Below are 20,053 nucleotides of genomic sequence, written 5' to 3'. Positions count from 1 at the left end.
CGGTCACGGGAACCCGGCGGGAGAGAGACCCCGTCGGTTGCGGCGACGGCGGCGGCGACGATCGCCGATCGTTGCGTAACCCACGGCCAATGACAAACCAGAGCCCCGAGCCACACCTTTCTCTCTGCGATCGGAACCCGGTTGTGGAACAGATTCGGACAATTTCGACAAATACGATAGTTGGTCAGACCTAAATCGAGCGGCCGCAACCTCTATTTTATACGTGTTCTCGATCGTGGTTCGGGGGTTGTTCGGAGAGGAGCCAGAGAACAACAACGCTGCCACCACGGGCGATCGGCGGCAACCCCTCACGACGCATGTGTCTCCTTCCGCCCCAACACCCCCACCCCCCCAAAAACCCCCAGAAACCAACCCACCAAAACCAAAAGCCTCTCTTGATTCATACCTCGACACACGCGTCGATCCTTTCGCTGTATAAATCCCCCCCCCTCTGTCTCCGTCCAAATAATCCCGTGCCTTGTTAACGAGGTGTTTCCGTAATTCACCACACAACCATACATCACGCCACCCAAAAACCCAGCCCCCTGTTTCTCACACGACACACACAACCACCACCACCACCACCCTCTACCCCCCTCTTCTCAACCACCACTCACTCTGGCCCTGCGTATCGAAGAACACCATCAGCGTAAATACTAATCTTGTCCAGTGATATTAATGGCAGTCGTATCTTTGTTCTTGTTTGTTCCCGGTCCCGCTCGCTCGGCTATACGTTCGGCTCTGGTTCGTCATTGTTCTGTGTGTACCTACCCGCTACCTTCACGAACACGGACTTGCGCTGGGGGTCCATCCACAAACGTGGCTCTCCGTGTGCCTCCTCCTACGCCACAAATATTGGTTCGTAACGGAAAATATCTTTTCTTTTTAATTGGGTGTCGATTATTTAATAACGGACATATATATATACGTATATATATGTATATATATATATCTATATATATATTTATATATATATATTTTGGTGCTTGGTCTCTCTCTCTCTCTCTATTTTTCTCTCTGTCTCTGTCTCTCTGAATAATTCAACGTCGCATTTAATTCGCTGTTTCTGCTTCTATCTTGCCACCTAACTCTATTTTTTCGTTTACGCTGCTTTTTCTTCTATTCTTCCGTCTCTCGCTCTCATTCTGTTTCTCCCTCTCTAATTCTCTCCCTTTATTAATCTAACCAACTATCTGTCTATACATCTATCTAATTATTTATCTATCTATCTATCTAACCATCTATCTATCTATTTATTTATTTATCTATCTATCTGCCTAACAATTAATATCTCTGCCTCTCTCTCGCTCTCTCTCGCTCTCCGCTGTCCGCCTTCTAACCTTTCAAATCGCATATAATACAACGTTACCACCCGTAACGAAATGATCGTCGCTCGCCACGATAAGAATTCGTTTCGAACAATCGGATCGATCAAAAAGTCTATCCACCGTCCGCGATCCTCGCGATGCGACTGTCGCACCCGTTGCACGGCAGCCTGCTGCCGCAGGGGATCTTCACCTGCGACGTGTGCGGCAAGACCCTCTCGACGAAGCTCACCCTGAAACGGCACAAAGAGCAGCAACACTTCCAGCCGTTGAACAGCTCCGTGTGCGTGGTCTGCCACAAGACGTTCAGGACGCTGAACAGCCTGAACAATCACAAGAGCATCTACCATCGTAAACAGAAATAGAGCCGGTTATCGTCGCGCGAGGCTCGCGCCGAGCCGCGCCGTGGAACGCAGTGAGAAAACGAGCTTCGACGTAAAAAAAGGAAGAAAAAAAAAAGAAAAGGGGGTTTCTGCCGGCGCGTGCGACAGACGGGTGGAGGAACACGGGTGGAGGAACAAAGGAGAGGAACAAAACGGTGCCAATGGACGACGGCAGGGACCGGACACGAGCTCTCTCTCCGGGGAACGAGGAAAAACGGCCCGACGCGTGTCGACAGCATGTCCGCCCGATGAGGGAAACGCACGTTTGCATATAAGGGTGGAAAAGTTTCGCGAGCGCGAGCGCGAGCGCGCTCGCTTACTGTGTTCTTCTTCTCGTTTTATCGTTTTTTTCGTTGTTCGAGGCGCGGCGAGTTGTTGCGTTTGTTGGTCGTCCCTTGTGTTCGTCGTTTCGACGGGAGTGGCCGCGCCGATACGGAATTGTTGTTACACATTGTTAGTTATTAGGATCGGTTCTCGTTCGAACGCGTTCGTTGATCGGTCCGACGGTTCGACGGTACACGACGAATGGTGGTTCGGTCCGTCGACGGTTTTCCATGGGACCAGTTTGCAAAGTAAAACCGGACACTTCTCGCGACGGGTTGCTTCTTTGAACCGCGCCGGATGTGGGTTGGCTGGGAGGGGAGGGCGGTCGACGCAGCAGGGGTCGCACCGAAAAAAAAAAGGGTATAGAGTTAACCGGCGCGCATGCTGTCCACGATTCGCGGGATGATACGGCCGGAAGGACGGAGCGAGGAAGAGAGGAAGGAGGAACACGGTCCGAGGGGAACGGAAGCGTTGGACGATCGAAGAGGAGAGGGCTGCTCGAGGACGATCGTCACCGTGACGGAGGAGAATCAGTGCTTCCAAAAGGACGACGGACGCGCGGCGGTTACGTTTCGCCGGCGTCACGTTCAACGTTCTCACCCGGACGAGGAATTTTGTACCGACCTGCGAACAGAGTGACTCGGCCTCGGTCTTCTACACGGACTATGAAACGTCGTCGGGCGAGACTGCGGGGGGGAGTGGAAAGCGGGTAGAAGCGATCTCCCCGGACTTGTCCCGGAGCTTCGCGAACGTGTCACGAGATCCTTCGTTGCCACCGGTTCGAGCGCGCGATCGTTCCCGAACGCACCGCCGACGCGACCGAAAAAAAAAAAAGAAAAACCCCGTCTCGCGATCTCTATTCGCCGCGGAGACCGCGGGGAGACGCGATTGCGACGGCCAAGCCGCATAGCTATTTTCGTCTACTTTTATACCGCAATCCTCTCGGTCTTTCTACGATCCTCACGAGACAATTCGACGGTAGAATGTTCGACGAATCGCTCGAAGCCGCGGGGCCTCGGGCCGCTTCCCTCGTCAACGGCAACCGTTCGCGCTATCAAATAGCGGATGCGGCGATCCGCCTCAACAAAAAAACGTCGACGGGGCTCTCGAAAACTCTCACACTGGCCGGTTTCGAGGTTTCACGAACCGGAATGCCGAGGCGCGCGTTTTTGTGTTTCGCACAGCGACGGTGGCGATCGCCGCGAGACGCTAACGAGGGAAGCCGCGCTACCCGGAGCGCTCGACTGTTTCCCATCCGGAAGGACTGTTTTCCCGAGCGGACGATCACACCCGATCGAATCGCGCCGATCCGTCGGCGGTGCGTCCGCGCGACGATCGCTCGCCGGTGGCTGGCTTCGTCGTAGCTATCGTAGCGGCCGCGCAGGAGCCACGGGAACGCGCGCGGCCGATTTCGCACAAACCCAGCGACGCTCTCGAAGCTCGCTGAAACGTCCGTTCGCGCAAAACGAAATTACGGGCGCGCGCGCGTTCCCGCGACAGCCGCCGCCGCGGCGGCCGCGCTGCGACCGCTCTTCTTTCTGTAGCGACAGATATCGGCTTAAATCGCAGGCTATACACGGTAGGTTAGGCTTACGTATTTCGACTGGAGAAACGTGGAGGTGGAGGAGGAGGAGGAGGAGAAGGAGGAGGTTCTGTTAGCGAACGGGGATAAGGGAAAAGAAAAAAAAATGAATAAAAAGAATAAATACTTCCAGGTGTCCGAGACACCATCGTCCACAACTAACTTTAGGCGGGAAACGTGTCCGTTGCATGTTTCGACAAGACTGTAAAACGAATATTGATTAACCAAGAAGACTCGAGAATCTTTTAATTGTTTCGATGTTCGAGGGGGACGGGGGGGGAAAAACGGGCGGGTTCGGGGCTGGGGGGGTTGGGTTTTGCCGTGGGAGAAGATGCGGAAGAGCGGGGGGTTGGGGGGCGGGTCGGGGTTCGGGGGTTTTCACTGAAAAGTACACGCGATAGCAGCAAAAGGGGTGGGGGACGGGGGCGCGCGGGGTGTTCTTCTTCCGTCGCGGATCGATAACGATCGATAATACATGTACACGGACGTATACACACAGAGACACAGAGAGAGAGAGAGAGACATATACACGCGTACACACACGGCGAACGTGGGCTGTAAAAATGGTAGATAAAAGTTAGGAAATGTTACGTTAACGGGTCGGGGGCACTCGCGGCACAAAGGGTGGGGGGTAAAAGAGAGGAAGGGAGTGAGGTTAGAGAGAAAAAGAAATAGGGAGAGAGAGAGAGAGAGAGGAGAGAGAGAAAGAGAGTGAGAGAGGACGCGGGGGCTGTCCTGATCGATCCCTCCGAGACTCCGTTATCGTTTCGCGACGGACCGTGAGAAAGGACGTACATTGATATAATATAATATAATATATACGTATATATTTTATCTTAATATATTCATTCCATATTAAATGCTTTAGCGGGGGTACCTTGCACACAGACACATATTCATTTTTCAATGGTATATACCGGGCTTTACGTAAAGTACCTTATTTTTATGTTTATGATTATTACTATGATTACTACCCTTTTTTTTATTACGACTATTATCACACTACTCCTCTACTTTGTTCTATTTTTTATTATCACTGCTACTATACGTTCATTGCCACGATCGATTCTTGTGCACGAGGAACGATTCTCCACGAGATAGAGAGAGAGAGAGAGAGAGAGAGAGAGAAAGAGAGAGAGGGAGAGAGAGAGAATGAGTGAGAGAGAGACGCGTGTTTCGATGATTCGGTTGCAGTCGCATGCATCTTCCGCGATGCGCATCACGACGATACAACTCTTTTCCACGCAGGACAAACTATCGACCTAACACAGTTGCGCGTGTATACCTCCTCGATTCGGTTACCCTTTTCGCTGCTTCTTTTTTCGGTTCCCGCACATCTGTCGTCGCCAGGCTGTTCCTCTTCTCGTTCACCGTCGCCGTCGTCGTCCTCGTCGTAGTCGTCGTTTCTCGAAAGCCCGGCCTTCCACAATGCGCGGGGGCGTCCACCGCCTCAGCCGGGGAGGAAAGCTGAAAAGGAAGACGCTCGTCCGATCCTCCTCGCGGCCTTGACGCATTCATTTGCATAGGCGCGTGCGCGCACAGCGCTCCATTCTTCGCCGGTTATTCGCGCCTAACCGCGCCGCGTCTCCGCTTTCTTGCTCCGGCTTTCTCGTCTTTCCTTTTCTTTTTCCTCTTGCCGGCCCCGTAATCGCGACTACGACGACGACGACGACGCCGGCGACGCGGCGAAGTGGGGACGACAGGCCGCGGTGACGACATCCGTTTCACGGGAAGTCCGTTCGAGACGCGGCGGAAACCGCGCCGCGGTTTTCTGACGGCTCGGCCGATCCGCAGAGGAGAAACACGGTCCACCGACACACCGACACAGGTTTACTTATATTAAACTAAACGATAATAGCCATATACATATTACATACATATAACCGACTTACATAGCATATACCTATATTTTAGTAGAACTTTGATAAGCAACCGGTCGAGGACTTCCTGATGGTCGCGGGTCGTCGGACGATCACGCAACGCCTCGCGTCCGCGTCTCCGTTTTCTCTCTCGCGTTCTTTATCAAAGGCGAACCCAATATCTCCAGACGTCCTCTAATCGCCCGACGCTATACCGTAATCTACAGCGATCCTGCCAGGCCATAAGTTTCTTGCAACGAATACCATATTGCATCATAGCCGAGGATCCAGAGGATCGCTCCAATAAAATTCGCCAAATTTTCGGCGGGCCGTTCTTTCGATTACGCCACCGTTCCCCGCCTCTCTTTCCCCCCCCCCCGGGCGATCGCAATGTTTGCCGACCGCCGGACCCAAACCTTTATCAACGGCCTCGCCGGGTTTACTGACATCGCTGTATCGTTATCTCGTAGTGTGTACGACGCGGTCGTCTAGAACGTATCAGCTCGCCGTCAGGAAGGCTTCGAAACTCCCCGAACGATAAACATATAGACAGACTAGGTCCCGTCGTGCGTCGACATTCGTAGAAGATTGATCGCAAAGTAATTCGCGGAGCACACACGGAGGACATACAGACACGCGACACAGGCACACATACACACACGATATATATTTTGCAGCGTGTACCCGGGAACCCGTACACCGCGCATCCATTGTACAAACGGTGAACTCAGCCAGGCAGACAGACCCCGTTCATACAGATACAGACACTTGTACACAATACGTGTGTACACAGAATTGAGAGAGAGAGAGAGCGAGAGAGAGAGAGAGAGCGAGAGAGAGAGAGAGAGAGAAAGAGAGAAAAAGAGAGAGAGAAAAAGAGAGGGGAAGAGGGAGAGAGAAAGACATATAGAGAGACAAGCAGCAGCCTCGATATAGAAAATATTTGGCCGGCGCATACGAAATTGCTGTTTCGAGAGAGCGGCCCCGGAACGAACGCTGTCTTCCGCTTTCTATTTTATTCCCGATCGAATCAAATATTTGCCGTGCGACGAGAGGTGAAATTATACAAAGAGGACGCTTTCCGAATTCTCTTTCGTGCTAGCGCGCCCCGTCCGAAAAATAATTGCGCGAACCGCCCCGCGCGCCAACCCGGACCGAATCAAACCGAACAAGCGACGGGTCACGGTATTCGATGTTTTAATTGGTGCAATTTTCGGCACGGTCGTTTTATTTATTGTGCAATGACGTTCTCTCGCGGTCCATCGAAGCCGGCCGCGCCGCGCCGCGCGCTGCAGTTCTCTTTTCCGGTTCTTCTTTTTTTTTTTATATATATTTTGTTGGCCGTTTCGTATGCGCCGATGACCGGATACGTTTTATCGGCGTCCACGTTTTGTGACACGCGAGGGAGAGAGACACACACTTTGTACATCGTTTAGATAGGCTATGATAATTTACAAATTAGGTTGTATTCGGTTCAAGTGGGTCCGCGTCGCTCGCACCTCATACGTTCGAACTTCACCGCGGGAATCGGTTGTTTCTCCTTTCGTTGGGCTCGAGCGATCTCTGACTCGAGCTTGTCCCGTAGAAATTCGTAGAAATTCGATCGACACGGACTATCAGAAAGAGAGATAGAGCGAGAGAGAGAGAGAGATAGAAAGAAAGAAAGAAAGAGAGAGAATGCGCGAGCGAGTGCGTATACTTGGCAGCGAGAAAGAGATCGTTTAGCAGATTTTCTTTTGGCGCGCGATAATAAAAAAAAAAACTGTGCTCGACGCCGAGCGCGTTTATTAACGCGACTAAATAGGCGAGCCGTGGTGGGGTTCGCGGGACGAGATCGTAGCGTTTCTTTGTTCGGCCGGTGAAGAAGAAACGAAGAGGAACGAAGCTTTAAATTACGTGCGAACGAAAGAGAGAACGTATGCGTGCGTGCGAGAGAATGACAGCGTGCGAGCGTGTGCGTTCGCCGGGAGAGAGAGAGAGACAGATAGAATGCCGGAGAGAGTAACGAAACACAGTTTTATAGTAGTCAGGGACTGGAGAAAGAACTGATATTGATAATATTTAAACTAGTAGACTTATTCAAAGAAATTGATTTGTGACTACTGTAAAAATGGCCAAATATTGCGGAATATATATTCGCCTTCCGGACCGCGGTCGGCGCTATATTACGAGAATAATAAATTATTAATGAAATTAATATAAATTGAATGAAATATTTAACTGCAAATTATATATTAGTAGAGGTTTATATTCGAGTATCCTTTTTCTTTTTTTTTTTTTTGTTTGTTCTAACTTCGTTCGTTAATCTTCTTTTTAATTTCGCCTTACGTTGTACCCTAGATGAGTTGGGCTCGCGGTGCGCGAAACGTCCGTTCGCGATTCGATTGTTAATCGAATCGGATCGCCGATCGAGCTGAGAAAAGACTCGTGAGACAACTCTATAATTTTCCAAGCTTTCACATCGGTCTCCGAGGACCGCGTTCGCACTTCCGGTTAGGCTAAGGTGTCGACGAAATATCACGCGCTGCGATCAACGCGGACGTTTCACGCACGCTCGCCCAACCAGACGAAGATGGTCGCGATATTTTTTGCGGGAACGATGCCGGGACAAAAATTGCACCGTTCTCGGAGAGTTCGCGCTCTCTATGTTGGCCTCGCGAGACAACGCAAAATCGCGGGCAAGGAGAGGGAGAAAGAGGAGAGAAAGGAGAGCGAGAGATCGAGTGGTAGATAGGAGAACGAAAGTGAGAGAGAGAGAGAGAGAGAAAAAGATTTAAAGATAAAGAGCGAGAGAAAGAGAGGGAGAAAGAGAGTGACGGTGCTTCCTTTACCGATCTTAACGATTGGCCAGTGCAAAATACGAAAATCCGTTCGAAGGCCGGCTTCGAACAATTTTTCCGAAAGACTGAATCGTTGAATTTTTTGCGCGAGCTTTTGGTGTCGGTTGCGGATGGCAGCGCGCAGTGTTCACGGGGGTCGATGGTGGGGGTGGTGTTCGGTCGACTGTCGAAACCTAGGGGGGTGGGGGAGGAGGGAAAAAAAATAAAGTAGCGAAACGAAGGGCTCGAGACGCGTACCTGATTGCAATTAATTAGTTAGCCCGCCGCCATCCGCGACACCGTTCGCCGTCAGACTGAATTGGACTGATTAATTCTATTCTTTTTGTTTCCTCTTCTATGTATGTCTTTTTTTATTATTTTTTTTTTTTTTATTTTTCGTTCTACCATACGTTTTCTTTCCTTTATTGCTTTTCGTTTGTTCTTTTATTTTTGTTTCGTCGTTCTAATCAGAGTCGACTATTATTCACCATTGGACTGATCTTCGAACCTTGCTTTCATTGGACTGATGTTACCAAACGACGCGCGATTTTAAAACTAAACTAATTTCTAAGTTTCGTAAACACGGTTGGAGGGAATGCATTTCACGCTGACAAGCGACGAAATTGGCAGGGCACCGCTGGGCTTCGATTCGCCCGAGAAACAATGGGGTTGGGGGGGACTTAACAGATACGAAGATTGTTAGAGAGAGAGAGAGAGAGAGGAGAGATAGAGATCGAGAGTGTGATAGAGCGAGAGAGAGAGAGAGAAAGAGAGGGAGAAGTAAGGAGGAAAACTGGAATCTTGACGACGAACGTGTGTAAAGTGTTTCGTCGGTGCAGGATCAGGACTATTTCGTTTCGTTGGTAGAGCGCACGTGTTCTTTTTCCCGTCGCTTTTCTTGTTCTTCGATTATTGTTCTTAAGTATGCTATATACATATATATATATATCCGACACGTTGTCCACGTTTTCTTCGTTTGCTTCTCGTTTATTTGGTTTCCTTGTTCTTTTCTTAAATCGTTTCTTTTCGATTTTACTTTCTTGTAATTTCGTTCACTACACACAGCGATAGGCTTTTAGCGCACACACGTAACACGCACACACACGTACAAATACGATACTGTTTAATTTTTTTTCTACGGTCAGGGGCTAAGAGGTATAATCCATAGTTACGTACCATACACAGATACACTCGCAAGTGGGAAAGATAAATGGAGGGAGAAAGATAGGGAGAGAGAGGGAGAGATGAAAATAGGGAGAAAGATAGAAAGACAGAAAAAAAAGATGGACACGCACATATGCCGGACAGACGGACGACGAGATTCGTCTCTTCGCGTCCAATTAATTTTTCTTTCCCGTAATTATTAATCCGTAGGCTTACGCGACTAGGGACGATAGGGATATCATCGCGCACGTCGCTGTGCTCTATTATCGCCCGAGTTTTTCTCATACGTTTCCTTCGTTTTAACCGTTCGTTTTAACCGCGCGTGAAAGTGAGCGAAAAAACACACACACACCCACCCACACACACACACACACACACAGCTATTTACAAGCGCTGGCGGGGAGGAAACAGCTATCTTAAATATTGTAAACCGTAATTCCGTTTTAATTAAAACCCCGTACGATATAGAGTTAAAATTAGCGATCACCCACGGATACTGAGCAGACATACCACCATCGACGATTTTTAATCGATTCCATTTACCTGTGCGAGAAAAGAAAACAAAACGACATCGCGATACCGATGAATAGAATTATTTTGTGATTCCGAGTTGGGGGAAAGGAGGAGATAGCAAGGAAGCGAGAAAGAGAGAGAGAGAGAGAGAGAGTGAGAAAAAGAGAGGGAGAGAAAGAGAATGAGAGCGAGAGAGAACGAGAAGAACAAAATATTAAGCAAAGCAGTGAGAGCGAGCGAGAGAAAGGAAGGAAGAGAGAGAGAGAGAGAGAGAAAGAAAGAAAGAGAGAGAGAGAGCAAAACGAGCTTATTCGAAATTCGTCAGATATGTAAAAATTGTATTGAGAAATAAACGAAAAGAAAACCGGTGCCATGGGCTAAGAGACATCTCGATACGTGTCCGAGACAAACGGCAAAACAATGGAGAAAAGTCTGAATTCATTTCTTTTCGTGTCGATTAAAACACAAACGGCCGCGTGCCGGGTACAAAAATATTCGTTTCTTTTTTCAAGCTTATTCGAGCGAGTATGTCGAGCGTTACCGTGCTTACTTATTATTTGTTATCTGCCAAGGTGTTCTGGTTATAATATATATTTATTGACGACTATTATTATTATTATTATTATTACTATTAATATTATTACGATTATATAGTTATTATTTTTATTTTTAAGCAATGTCAAATGCATCTTAATATATTTTCACCCCATTTTTATATATATATATATATAAATATAAAGAATATATATATGTATATATATACATAGATATATATATGTATACATAGATACATATTTATGTGTATATATATATGTGTATAATACGACGATAAAAAAAAATGTACTATTTGGTTTAATAACTCGCTATCGCATTCTTTTATTTTCGTCGGACGTGCGAGTCGAAAACCTATCACATCCTCGAGAAGCCTTAAGCGGACAGAGCCGCCGCCTCGGAAAGAAAAACCAACCCATTTTTTTTAACGAGGCACAAACCTCGATTAACCGAACCGCCGTCTCGAAGCTCTCGCGAGCGATCTGAAGATGCTCGCACGGTTTGCGAAGAGATCGGAACGTTCGTCACCTTGTTTCGTTCTTTCAGTTAAGCCTTTCCGTTCGTTTCGTGACATTCTGCGCGCAGAAGTGCTCGTCGGCCCCAAGAGAGAGAGAAAGAGGGAAAGAGAAAGAGAAAGGGAAAGAAAGAAAAAAAGAGAGAGACAGAGACAGAGAGAGAGAGAGAGGGCAGAGTCGGTTTGCACAGGTCGCGTGACGCTTGTTTCTTTCAGCTGGAAGGTAAGTTGCACGACGATCCGATCGATGACACCCGTTGACACACGGCTCGCCCGTGGTCGGGCGATCATTCAATAAAATCGCAGCGGATACGGTTACCGATTCGCCGCTTCTCGCGAGCGAGCCAGGTCGCACGGAGGCCGAAGTAAGAACGTTTCAACCACTGGAGTGAACGGACGGGAGGTGGTCGTCCAGAGATTGTTTTGGGAGGACGTTTCCTCCCGGCGGGGGAGAACGCATTTTTCGCCCGCACGAAGGAGACACGGTGAGGTGAACACCGATGGTACCACACGGGATCCTCTCGACGGCCATGTACGTGGATGGCGCGGGACGATCTTTCGAAAACGCGCCGGGCAAAAAATAATAATAAAAAAAAAAATTACAAAGTATAAAACGAACAAAAAAAAAAAACAAAAAAAAAAAAAAAAAAAGAAAAAGAGAGAACGATTAAGCCGCCACGCCGCTCGCCAGGCTCACACGCATAATTACTACTACGTTCACCTCGAATCTGCATGCTTTAAGTGTCACCCAGAATGCTCAGTGTTTCCTTCTCGTCGTCTCCTTTATTTCTCTTCTACATTATATTACATACGTTTGATTTTACCGTTGATTTATCTCGGTTCGCTATTATTTTGATTTCGTACAATATATATTCCGCCCCGCCCCACTCGTCACCGTCCGTCGGCCGTCCCGACGGTGAAGCGAAGAGAGAAAAGAGTCCGACGTTGCTCTGCGCTCTCCCCCCTCCCCTACGCCCGTATTGTCCCGTATTCCAACCAACCACCCGCCCTGCCCCCCCGGTGCACCACTCGGATCGCGTCGAGCGGGGTCTCCCTTTATCAGCGCGAGTGTTTTGCTGCGCGAGTGCTGGAAAGAGTGGGAAAACATCCGCGGCAGTGTGGCTGTGTGCGTGCAAGGAAAAACGTATAGACGAGTCGAAACGATCTGCGGATCGGGTCTTGCTCATCAGCGAGGAGGCTGGCCGCTTTCAACCCCGGTTCCTTTCGGCGGCGGTTTAACGAGACACGGGGGCAGCACGAGAAATTGGATAAAAAGCTTTTTCTTCCGGCCGAATGGGGGAGCCCGGTGGGACTCCATTCGCGTTCGATTACGAGGCCGCGTGCGTGGCCGATGGAGAAACGCGCGCGCGGTGGAGAGAAGCGGCGGCGTCCGGAGCGCCGAGTTTTCAATTAATTGTGAAATTAACGAGGACGTCACAAGTGAACCGCGGGCCGCGCCTCGCCTCCTTATTGAGGGCTCCGGGCTCGTCCCCCGTGTCCGCGGCTCGCTCTCTCCGTTCTTCCTCCCCACCCACCCCGAACCCCTTTCTCCTTTTCTGCCCCTTTCTCTCGGGCCAGCCCTCTTTATCCGGGTTGCATACGGCGACGATTTCAATGAGCACGCGGGCACGCCGCGCGACGCGGCCGAGACGCGCGCGGCGAAAACCGCGCTCCGCTTGTTCCACGACTCACGGAACACAACCAGCTCTCCCGGTCCGCGCCGCGCGTCTTGAACCCTTCTCAGCCTTTTGGTAACGGCGGTCCGAAGAAAAGACTGGCATTGAATGTTCTTACTTCGCTCCCCCGAATGGCGACCAGGCGTACACTTCCGAGATCGTCGAAGAGTTTCAAACGCACCACACCACCGGAACGAACAGCCCCTCGCCACCGCCACCCGCCACCCCCCCCCCTTCTTTCTATCCGGCGTATCCCTTTTCTGTTTTTTTTTTTACCGGTCTCGAGAGCACGCCATCGAACGCGCGGCGACGGAGCCCGCCCGGCGCTCCGCCGTTGATCCTTTCACCCGGTTTTGTTTCTCCGCGAACGTTCGTCTCGTTTACAAAAAGAAAGGAACGGCCGCGTGCATCGGCGGAACCGCGAGGCCGATTTTGTTCCGCAGAATGGGAAACGCGATCGCGACCGATGAAAAACGCGCGAGGGGAGAGAGAGAGAGCAGCCCGCGTGTCTCGACCGGAACAACCCCTTGACGGAGTCGAATGGGCGGGACCAGGGGTTGGGGGGTCGGGGGGCAGGGGCGAGGAGCAACGTCTGCGATCGAACGTCTCTCTGCGAGAAGAAATGGATCCGGAGCAAGCGGTTCGTTGTTTCCCCTCTGCAGGGAGAGGAGTCGCTAGGGATGATGATGCTGATGCCTTCTTTCGGACCTGCTACCTGTTGTGTCGACTTGTCGGGAGGATTGCGAGCCAAAGAGACTGTAGAGTACTCGGGACCAGTGATTTCGCAACGTTTCGCGGACGAAGCGCGTGGGTCAGGCTGTGAAGTGTTCGGGGCTAAGGGTGTCCGCTTCTCGGAGGAGCCTCGAGATCGGAGTTGCAAAGATTAATCCTCGGATAACAGGGTCATTTGGACTCGGAGTTACGAACGTTTAAATTCTGTGCTAGTAATATACAATTGTTAACTATTAATATTAAATACGAAGGAAAAGATTAACTTCGGTATCGCGACACGGAATGAGAAAAGTTTAACTCGCGGCTGGGGTGCGTACGATCGGAACGCAATCCGCCTCTGAACGGACGGCCTATGAAGTATTATAAATATACCCGGTACATCGTCGAATCGCCTTCTAATTTTACATTCACGATCTCGAGTCCCCGTCGCGGTAGACACCACGCTGAATACATCGGTCTTGACACGCGTGTTTCGTGTATCAAACGTTGCGAACGTAGATGGAGCGAAAGGGAGGGAGAGGAAGGCGAGGAGAGACTGTGAGAAGTGGATGCTGAGAGAGAAAGAGAGGGAGAGAGAGAGAGAGAGAGAGAGAGAGAGACAGGGCTCGAATTATAAAAAGAAAGAGTTTATCGCTTGCGTCACCCTTTGATACTAGGGCTAGGGTATAAAGAAGTGTGGGGGTTGCAGCTGCACGAGGTGCATTGTTGTGTTTCAGTGCTCACCTCTATGACGGGGCTGACCTTGAACTCCCTGAACACCCAGTCAGCGAAGAAGCTATTCCGCTGCCAGCTGTGCAACAAGGAGCTGTGCAGCAAAGCATCCTTGAAACGCCACGTTGCCGACAAGCACGCCGTGCGACAGGAGGAGTACAGATGCGTCATCTGCGAGCGGATATACTGCTCCCGTAACTCCCTGATGACCCATATATATACCTATCATAAGAGCAGACCCGGCGACATTGACATTAAGTTCTTTTGAAGGTTTAGATAAGGTAGGGCAACACGCAAACAAATCCTTTCTCTGAACAGAACTCAAAAAAAAAAACTCAATCGCCTCTCTAAAGAAAAAAAAAAAAAAAAGAATAAAACAATACAAATTCGACCAAGAAAGTACCGTGTACACACGGCTATACGCGTCTCTCACACCGGCTGTTTCATTCTCTCGCGCGATTATACTAACACTACTTCTCTCGATCTAATAATAATTACTACCGATGCTTCCCTCCATACGTACACGTACACACATACACACATACACGCACACACATGTCTCTGCATTCTTCTATACTTGTACGTATATTTACATATCGATATTCTCTCTTCTCTCTGTGTTGACACCCAGCTCCTTTCAACCGCGGCCCGCAAATCGCGGGGAAAACTCGTCGTTGGAACGCCCGCGGAGGTCGCGATCGCATAATCGTTGCCTCGCAACGACCTCGGCTTCCTCGTCAACGGTGCCCTCCCTCTTCCGCTTTCCGGTATTCCCCCTGTTCCTGTTCCTCCTCCTCCTCCTCCCCCCAAGAAGAGTGTGCATGCCAGAGAAACCGGTCCCGCCGACTCCCACGTGTTCACGACCCTTGGTTCTCCTCCTCCTCCTCCTCCTCTTCTTCTTCTTGTTCTACTTATTCTTCTTCCTCTTCTTATATCTCTTCTTCTTACACGTCTTCTTCTTCTTCTTCTTCTTCCACCGTTGGGCCACTCGCGGCACACGGAGCTTTCGTTCCACCGTTCTCAAGTTCATTCCACCGTGCTCTCCACCCGCGGAACCGCTTTTCCCTCCTCTCCTCCGGTCGTCCTTCGCTCGCAGCCGGTACCGTACGGTCGCCGATCCGAGCTCTTCCGGTACTCGCGGCTCCGTTATGCCACTCCTACTCCCCTCGTCGGCGGACACGGGACCCCGTGGAATCGCCGTATCCCCGAGACATCCTCCGCGGCGATCCTCGCCGACCACCGTCGACGGTGTCGATCGCCGCACAGAACGGTCTCGATCGCGGCCGATCGACTCCGCAAACGATTCTCACACGCTTCGGTGTCCCCCTCCTTCCTCCCCCCCTTTCCACTAACACACATAGCTCACTTGACTCTTTTCCGTTTCTTTTCTGTTTCTTTTTTTCGTTTCCAGATCAGTTTCGTTTTGGCAGCACGCACGATCCTCTCGCCCGCCGTCCACCCACGCTTTCTTCCACTGGTTATATATATATATAAATATATTTATATGTTCTTCCTCGTTTCACGTTTCTCGGTTCTCTCTGTCGTTTTCGCTTCTCGATGTTCGATGTTGTGTGCATGCTCATGTGTATCGTCGCTTGTCAGCCGCGGCTTCTTCGATCCGGGACGCCGCGATCCTTCTTACGCGGTGCATGAACGTATACGCGCGCGTCTCTCGGTCGCCGCATCAGGACGCGCTCGATCGTCCTCGTGCAATCGTCGCGACTCGGTGTGATACGACGGCGACTGCCGGTCTCTACCGTGGCACGACCGCAATCCTTTCGCACTGCACGCTGCTTCGCTACGAGACGGATCGCGTAAACGCCGAGCGCGATCTCGACGTGTGCGCCGCGCGGCTGCAGCCTATTGCACGTCTATCTGCACACTATCCGGTCCGAAGGACGGTTCTTGCTCTGGAATCGACCGGGTCGATATCGAATCGACCAGATCGATATCGGATCGACCAGGTTCGTTACAGAATCTCGACAGTTTCTACGTTGCGAGAACCGTCCCACGGACCGTCTTCCGGTTTGCTGTTTCCTCGCTCGACGATCTCGCGGCCGAATTCTCCGGATGTTCGACCTATATCGCGGAAAACGACTACGCGGTCTGGCATGGTGGTTTTGGTCCTCTTCATCTCTACTCGCTCGACTAATAATTACAAGACTCTCTCGGCCCGATTAACGACATATATACTACCTGTCCAGTCGCATGGGATCGCTTGCGATTCAATCCGACACGCTCCGACGCACCGATCGATGTATGCGGCGTCGAAGGCTGGCACACACGCAGTCTTCGATCGTACCCCCGAAGAGTACACAGGGTTGGAAGCCGAGGTCGCTATTTCCAGGCCGGTGGTGCCTCGATCGACGGAGCGATCGAGACGAATCTAGCGGTTGTTCCAACGACTTGCGAAAATTCGACACCCCCCTTTTTTTTCTCCTTCCGAATGTAACGATCTCTGTCGTCTTCGCGCGGGAACAGTCTATCGTGGTTGCGAGAAACTTTCGTTGAATTTCGCTTAACTTAATTAAGGGTAGACAGCCATTTCTGTGATAATAGAATTGCAAAATGTCTGTTTTTCACTTAGAATGACAGAGGACAGTAAATTTTTATTTCATCGTACACTGTACTTTTTTAAACAGAATTTACTTAATATAATTTACAGTGTCACATACTGTAATTTTACAATGTTATTATAGTCGTATCTATCTATTCTAAAATTCCGTGAATTTGTACAATTTTATATCTAATGATTAATTAGTACAAATTCAACGAATAGACGAATAAATTGGGTAATCCATTTATGAAAACTAGATATTCAATTTTAAAGAATTGGCTGTAAATATGTCTACCTTGTCGCTGTTATATTTAACAAATCGAACTACCCTGTAGAAAGGTTCTATCATGATAAATCTCGACGAATAGAACGTGAGTCTCAAGGTCAGTGATTTCAACGAACCGACAGGGTAGCTTCCACGTGGCCGTGAAACGCGAAGAAAGTTCGATGGGGAGAGGACGAGACTGTTCCCGCGTGCGTAGACGAACCGATTCACTGAAACGATGAGAAATCTGACGTGTGACGGACGGTTTTCAGGTACGGGCAACGGGATGCATCCAGCACCGTCGACGCCTCCCTCTGCCATGTACCGGATGCCGACGCCGACGGCGGGCAGCATAAACGAGTCACCGGAGTGCCCGTACTGCCGTCGCAACTACTCATGCTACTACTCCCTGAAGCGTCATTTCCAGGACAAGCACAAGAAGTCGGACACCCTGCACGTGTGCGAGTTCTGCAACCGGAGCTACAGCACCAAGAACTCGCTCACGACGCACAAGAGCATACAGCACCGCGGCTACTCGGGCAGGCTGAAGAAGCTGCTCAAGGCCCAGATGCAGCAGCAGCCGCAATGAAAATTTCGGAACCGTCTTACAGTGACCCCGTCCCGGGCCCTCGGAACCGTCGCCAGCGGCGTCCGCGCCACCGACGGCGCCCGCCCGTCGTCGCCGTCATCATCGTCATCGTCAACGCCATCCGGTTCTTCGCTGCTCACCGTCGCCATCCGCATCCGCGCCGTCAACGATCGTCGCCGCGCGTCCACCGCCGGGCGCGCCACGATCCCGTCGATCGTCGACGCGGCAACAACGACCGGTCTCGGAACCCGGTAGGCTCTCTCCCCGCACCCCCGAAAGAAAAACCCGCGCGCCTCTTCGCGAACCGCGATCCGAACTCGTTGCCGAAACCGTCGCGCCGCGGTCCCCTCGAGTAAGACTGCGATCGATCCAAAGAATACACGAGAGTTAATCGACTGAGACGCGCGATTCCGTCGTTGCCGCGCTCCCATCCGCGTGGAAGAGACCACGTGGTACGCGAGCCGGATGGGAGCGCGGCACCGGGAATCGCCGTCGCGAATCGCGAGGGCTCGGACACGGGCCCGTGAACACATTCCACTGGCTTATCGAGGTTTTCTACGAGCTCCAGGGACTGGGTCGCCGGCCGACGATCGCGACGATCGCGGAGATGATCGCGAGAGTGATTGATCGAGTCTTGCGAACCGACCGGTCCCACGAATCATGTCAATTCTGTAACAAGGACGCGAGCGTCGACGAGGTCCGTGTAAGAGGAGGAAAGGGTTTCGCGAAGGGAGAGAGAGAGAGAGAGAGTGAGAAGGATGAAAATGTGATTGGCAGAGCTGTCGCGAGACAGCTCGAACGTTAGGGGATGGTGCGCCGCGCCGAGCTGGGAAGACGATCGACGGAGGGTAGATCGGCGATCATAAATCGAATCGTCCAAAATCGAGGATCGGGTCGTCGAATAGGTAGATCGAAGGTCGGCCGTCTTGCCAGCTCGGTGGTAGATCGGAGAACCTTAGGCCTAAGTGAAATTCAATTATCAATGCGAACATGTGCTCAAATTTCGGGAACCGGGACGAGGGTGACGACGAGTGGTCGCCAATGGGGGTTCGGGGAGGACGTGGGTGTGTCCGCGGGCCAGAAAGTAGGGTAGCTCGCGGGGGGAGTGAACAGCGTCGGGGGCCGAAACACGGCGGGGATTTAGGATGGCGGAGTATAGGAGGCGCGTAGAAAAGTGCAAGTAGAAGTTAAATGGGGGGGGCTCTTACACGTGTACAGGTCCGTCGTGCGCGCAAATTACACAGACTATATTTTTAACTCTTTAAAAATAATATTTTGAGCTGTAAATATATATATATAAATATTATATATATTATATTCGTACGATATAATTGATAACGATGATATTCTCTTGTTCAGGTTTTATAAGTGGGGGTGAGATACGAGAACGGGGAGGGAAGCGTGTGTGCGGGGGTAACGAATAGAGGAAACGATTACGGGGAAGCGTGGCTCGACTTGGGTTGGAACTGCGCGCGGGGGTGGGACAAACGGCGGTTACACGGCTTGTCTTCGAATTCGTATCGGCCTCGGACCGAGCGGAACGCGCGCGAAATGAGGAGGGGGATTTTTTAACGCGCTCCCTGCCGCGCCGAATTTCCTCGGTTCGATCGTCGCGGAGCGTTTCGCGGATCGGGAAATTCCCATTGTGCACACGGATCGGGAAACTCCATTGTACGCGCGCGAATATCGATCGATTTGGACAGGTCCAAAGACAGTTGTTTCGAAGGCGGGTTAAAATTTCGCTCGGAGAGCGACGGCACGGCTGGGAGCCCGTTAATTGACGCGTCTCATCGGCGAATGTGCAATATTACGAGTAAGGGGTAAATTTCCAATTGTTTCCGTTCGATCAGGCCAAAGAAGCGCGGCCGCCCGTTCCGATCTCGCCGCGCGGATCGGGGATCGATCGACGCCGCCGCGACCTGTCCCGCCCTCGCGAACGAATATCTTCGACGCGTCCGTGCTTCGGCGAACGTGCGAGGCTAACGCGAGTAGGAGGAGCGACGGAACGGGGAGGGGGGAGGCGGGAGGGACAGGCCCAACAAAGTTGTTCGTCGCGCAACGTATTCGGGTTTAGAGCTCACCGGCAGAGAGAAACTTTATCGCGAGGGTGGGGGGGCAGGGTTCGTGAGGTTGCAACACGCGTACACACATTACACACACGAGAGAGAGAGAAAGAAGGGGGGAAAGAGAAAGATAGAGAAAGAGAACGGGGAAGAGATTGGTAGTGGGAAAAATGAAACAAACGCCATTATTAACTAACGATCAAGTACAAATTATTTGTGGGGGAGTACGAGTGAAACAAATTACGTCTACGTCTAATTCTTAGGTTCCGTAGTCGCGGGAGAGAAAACAAAAAATATGGGGGTCGGAGAAAAGTATTTAAAACGAGCTGACGAGCTAGAGAGACGGAGGGGGGTGGGGTGGGTACGACGGCGGGGGGCACGCGATGATCGGTCGTGCGCGTATTTTCTCGGGTCTCGGGGTCGGC

General features: G+C 51.0%; 2 protein-coding genes across 2 annotated transcripts in view; both read left to right on the top strand.

Moving 5' to 3' along the window:
• LOC144467774 (uncharacterized) overlaps nucleotides 1–17,762 on the top strand; it is a 46,522-nt gene extending 28,760 nt beyond the window's left edge. The window contains exon 6 of the mRNA XM_078176713.1: nucleotides 17,249–17,762. Within this exon, the coding sequence (XP_078032839.1) occupies nucleotides 17,249–17,565 (317 nt within the window). The 3' untranslated portion in view covers nucleotides 17,566–17,762. The remainder of the gene's footprint in view (nucleotides 1–17,248) is intronic.
• Nucleotides 1,455–2,035, top strand: LOC144467775 (broad-complex core protein-like). Its single transcript, XM_078176714.1, has one exon. The coding sequence runs from the start codon at nucleotides 1,466–1,468 to the stop codon at nucleotides 1,688–1,690; it is 225 nt and encodes a 74-aa protein (XP_078032840.1). The 5' UTR covers nucleotides 1,455–1,465; the 3' UTR covers nucleotides 1,691–2,035.
• Nucleotides 17,763–20,053: the final 2,291 nt, after the last annotated feature.

The sequence above is a fragment of the Augochlora pura genome, chromosome 3 (assembly GCF_028453695.1).
Source record: "Augochlora pura isolate Apur16 chromosome 3, APUR_v2.2.1, whole genome shotgun sequence".
NCBI classification, from domain to species: Eukaryota; Metazoa; Arthropoda; class Insecta; order Hymenoptera; family Halictidae; genus Augochlora; species Augochlora pura.
The sequence above is the reverse complement of the archived record's forward strand: the minus strand, read 5'-3'. Positions and strand labels throughout refer to the sequence as shown.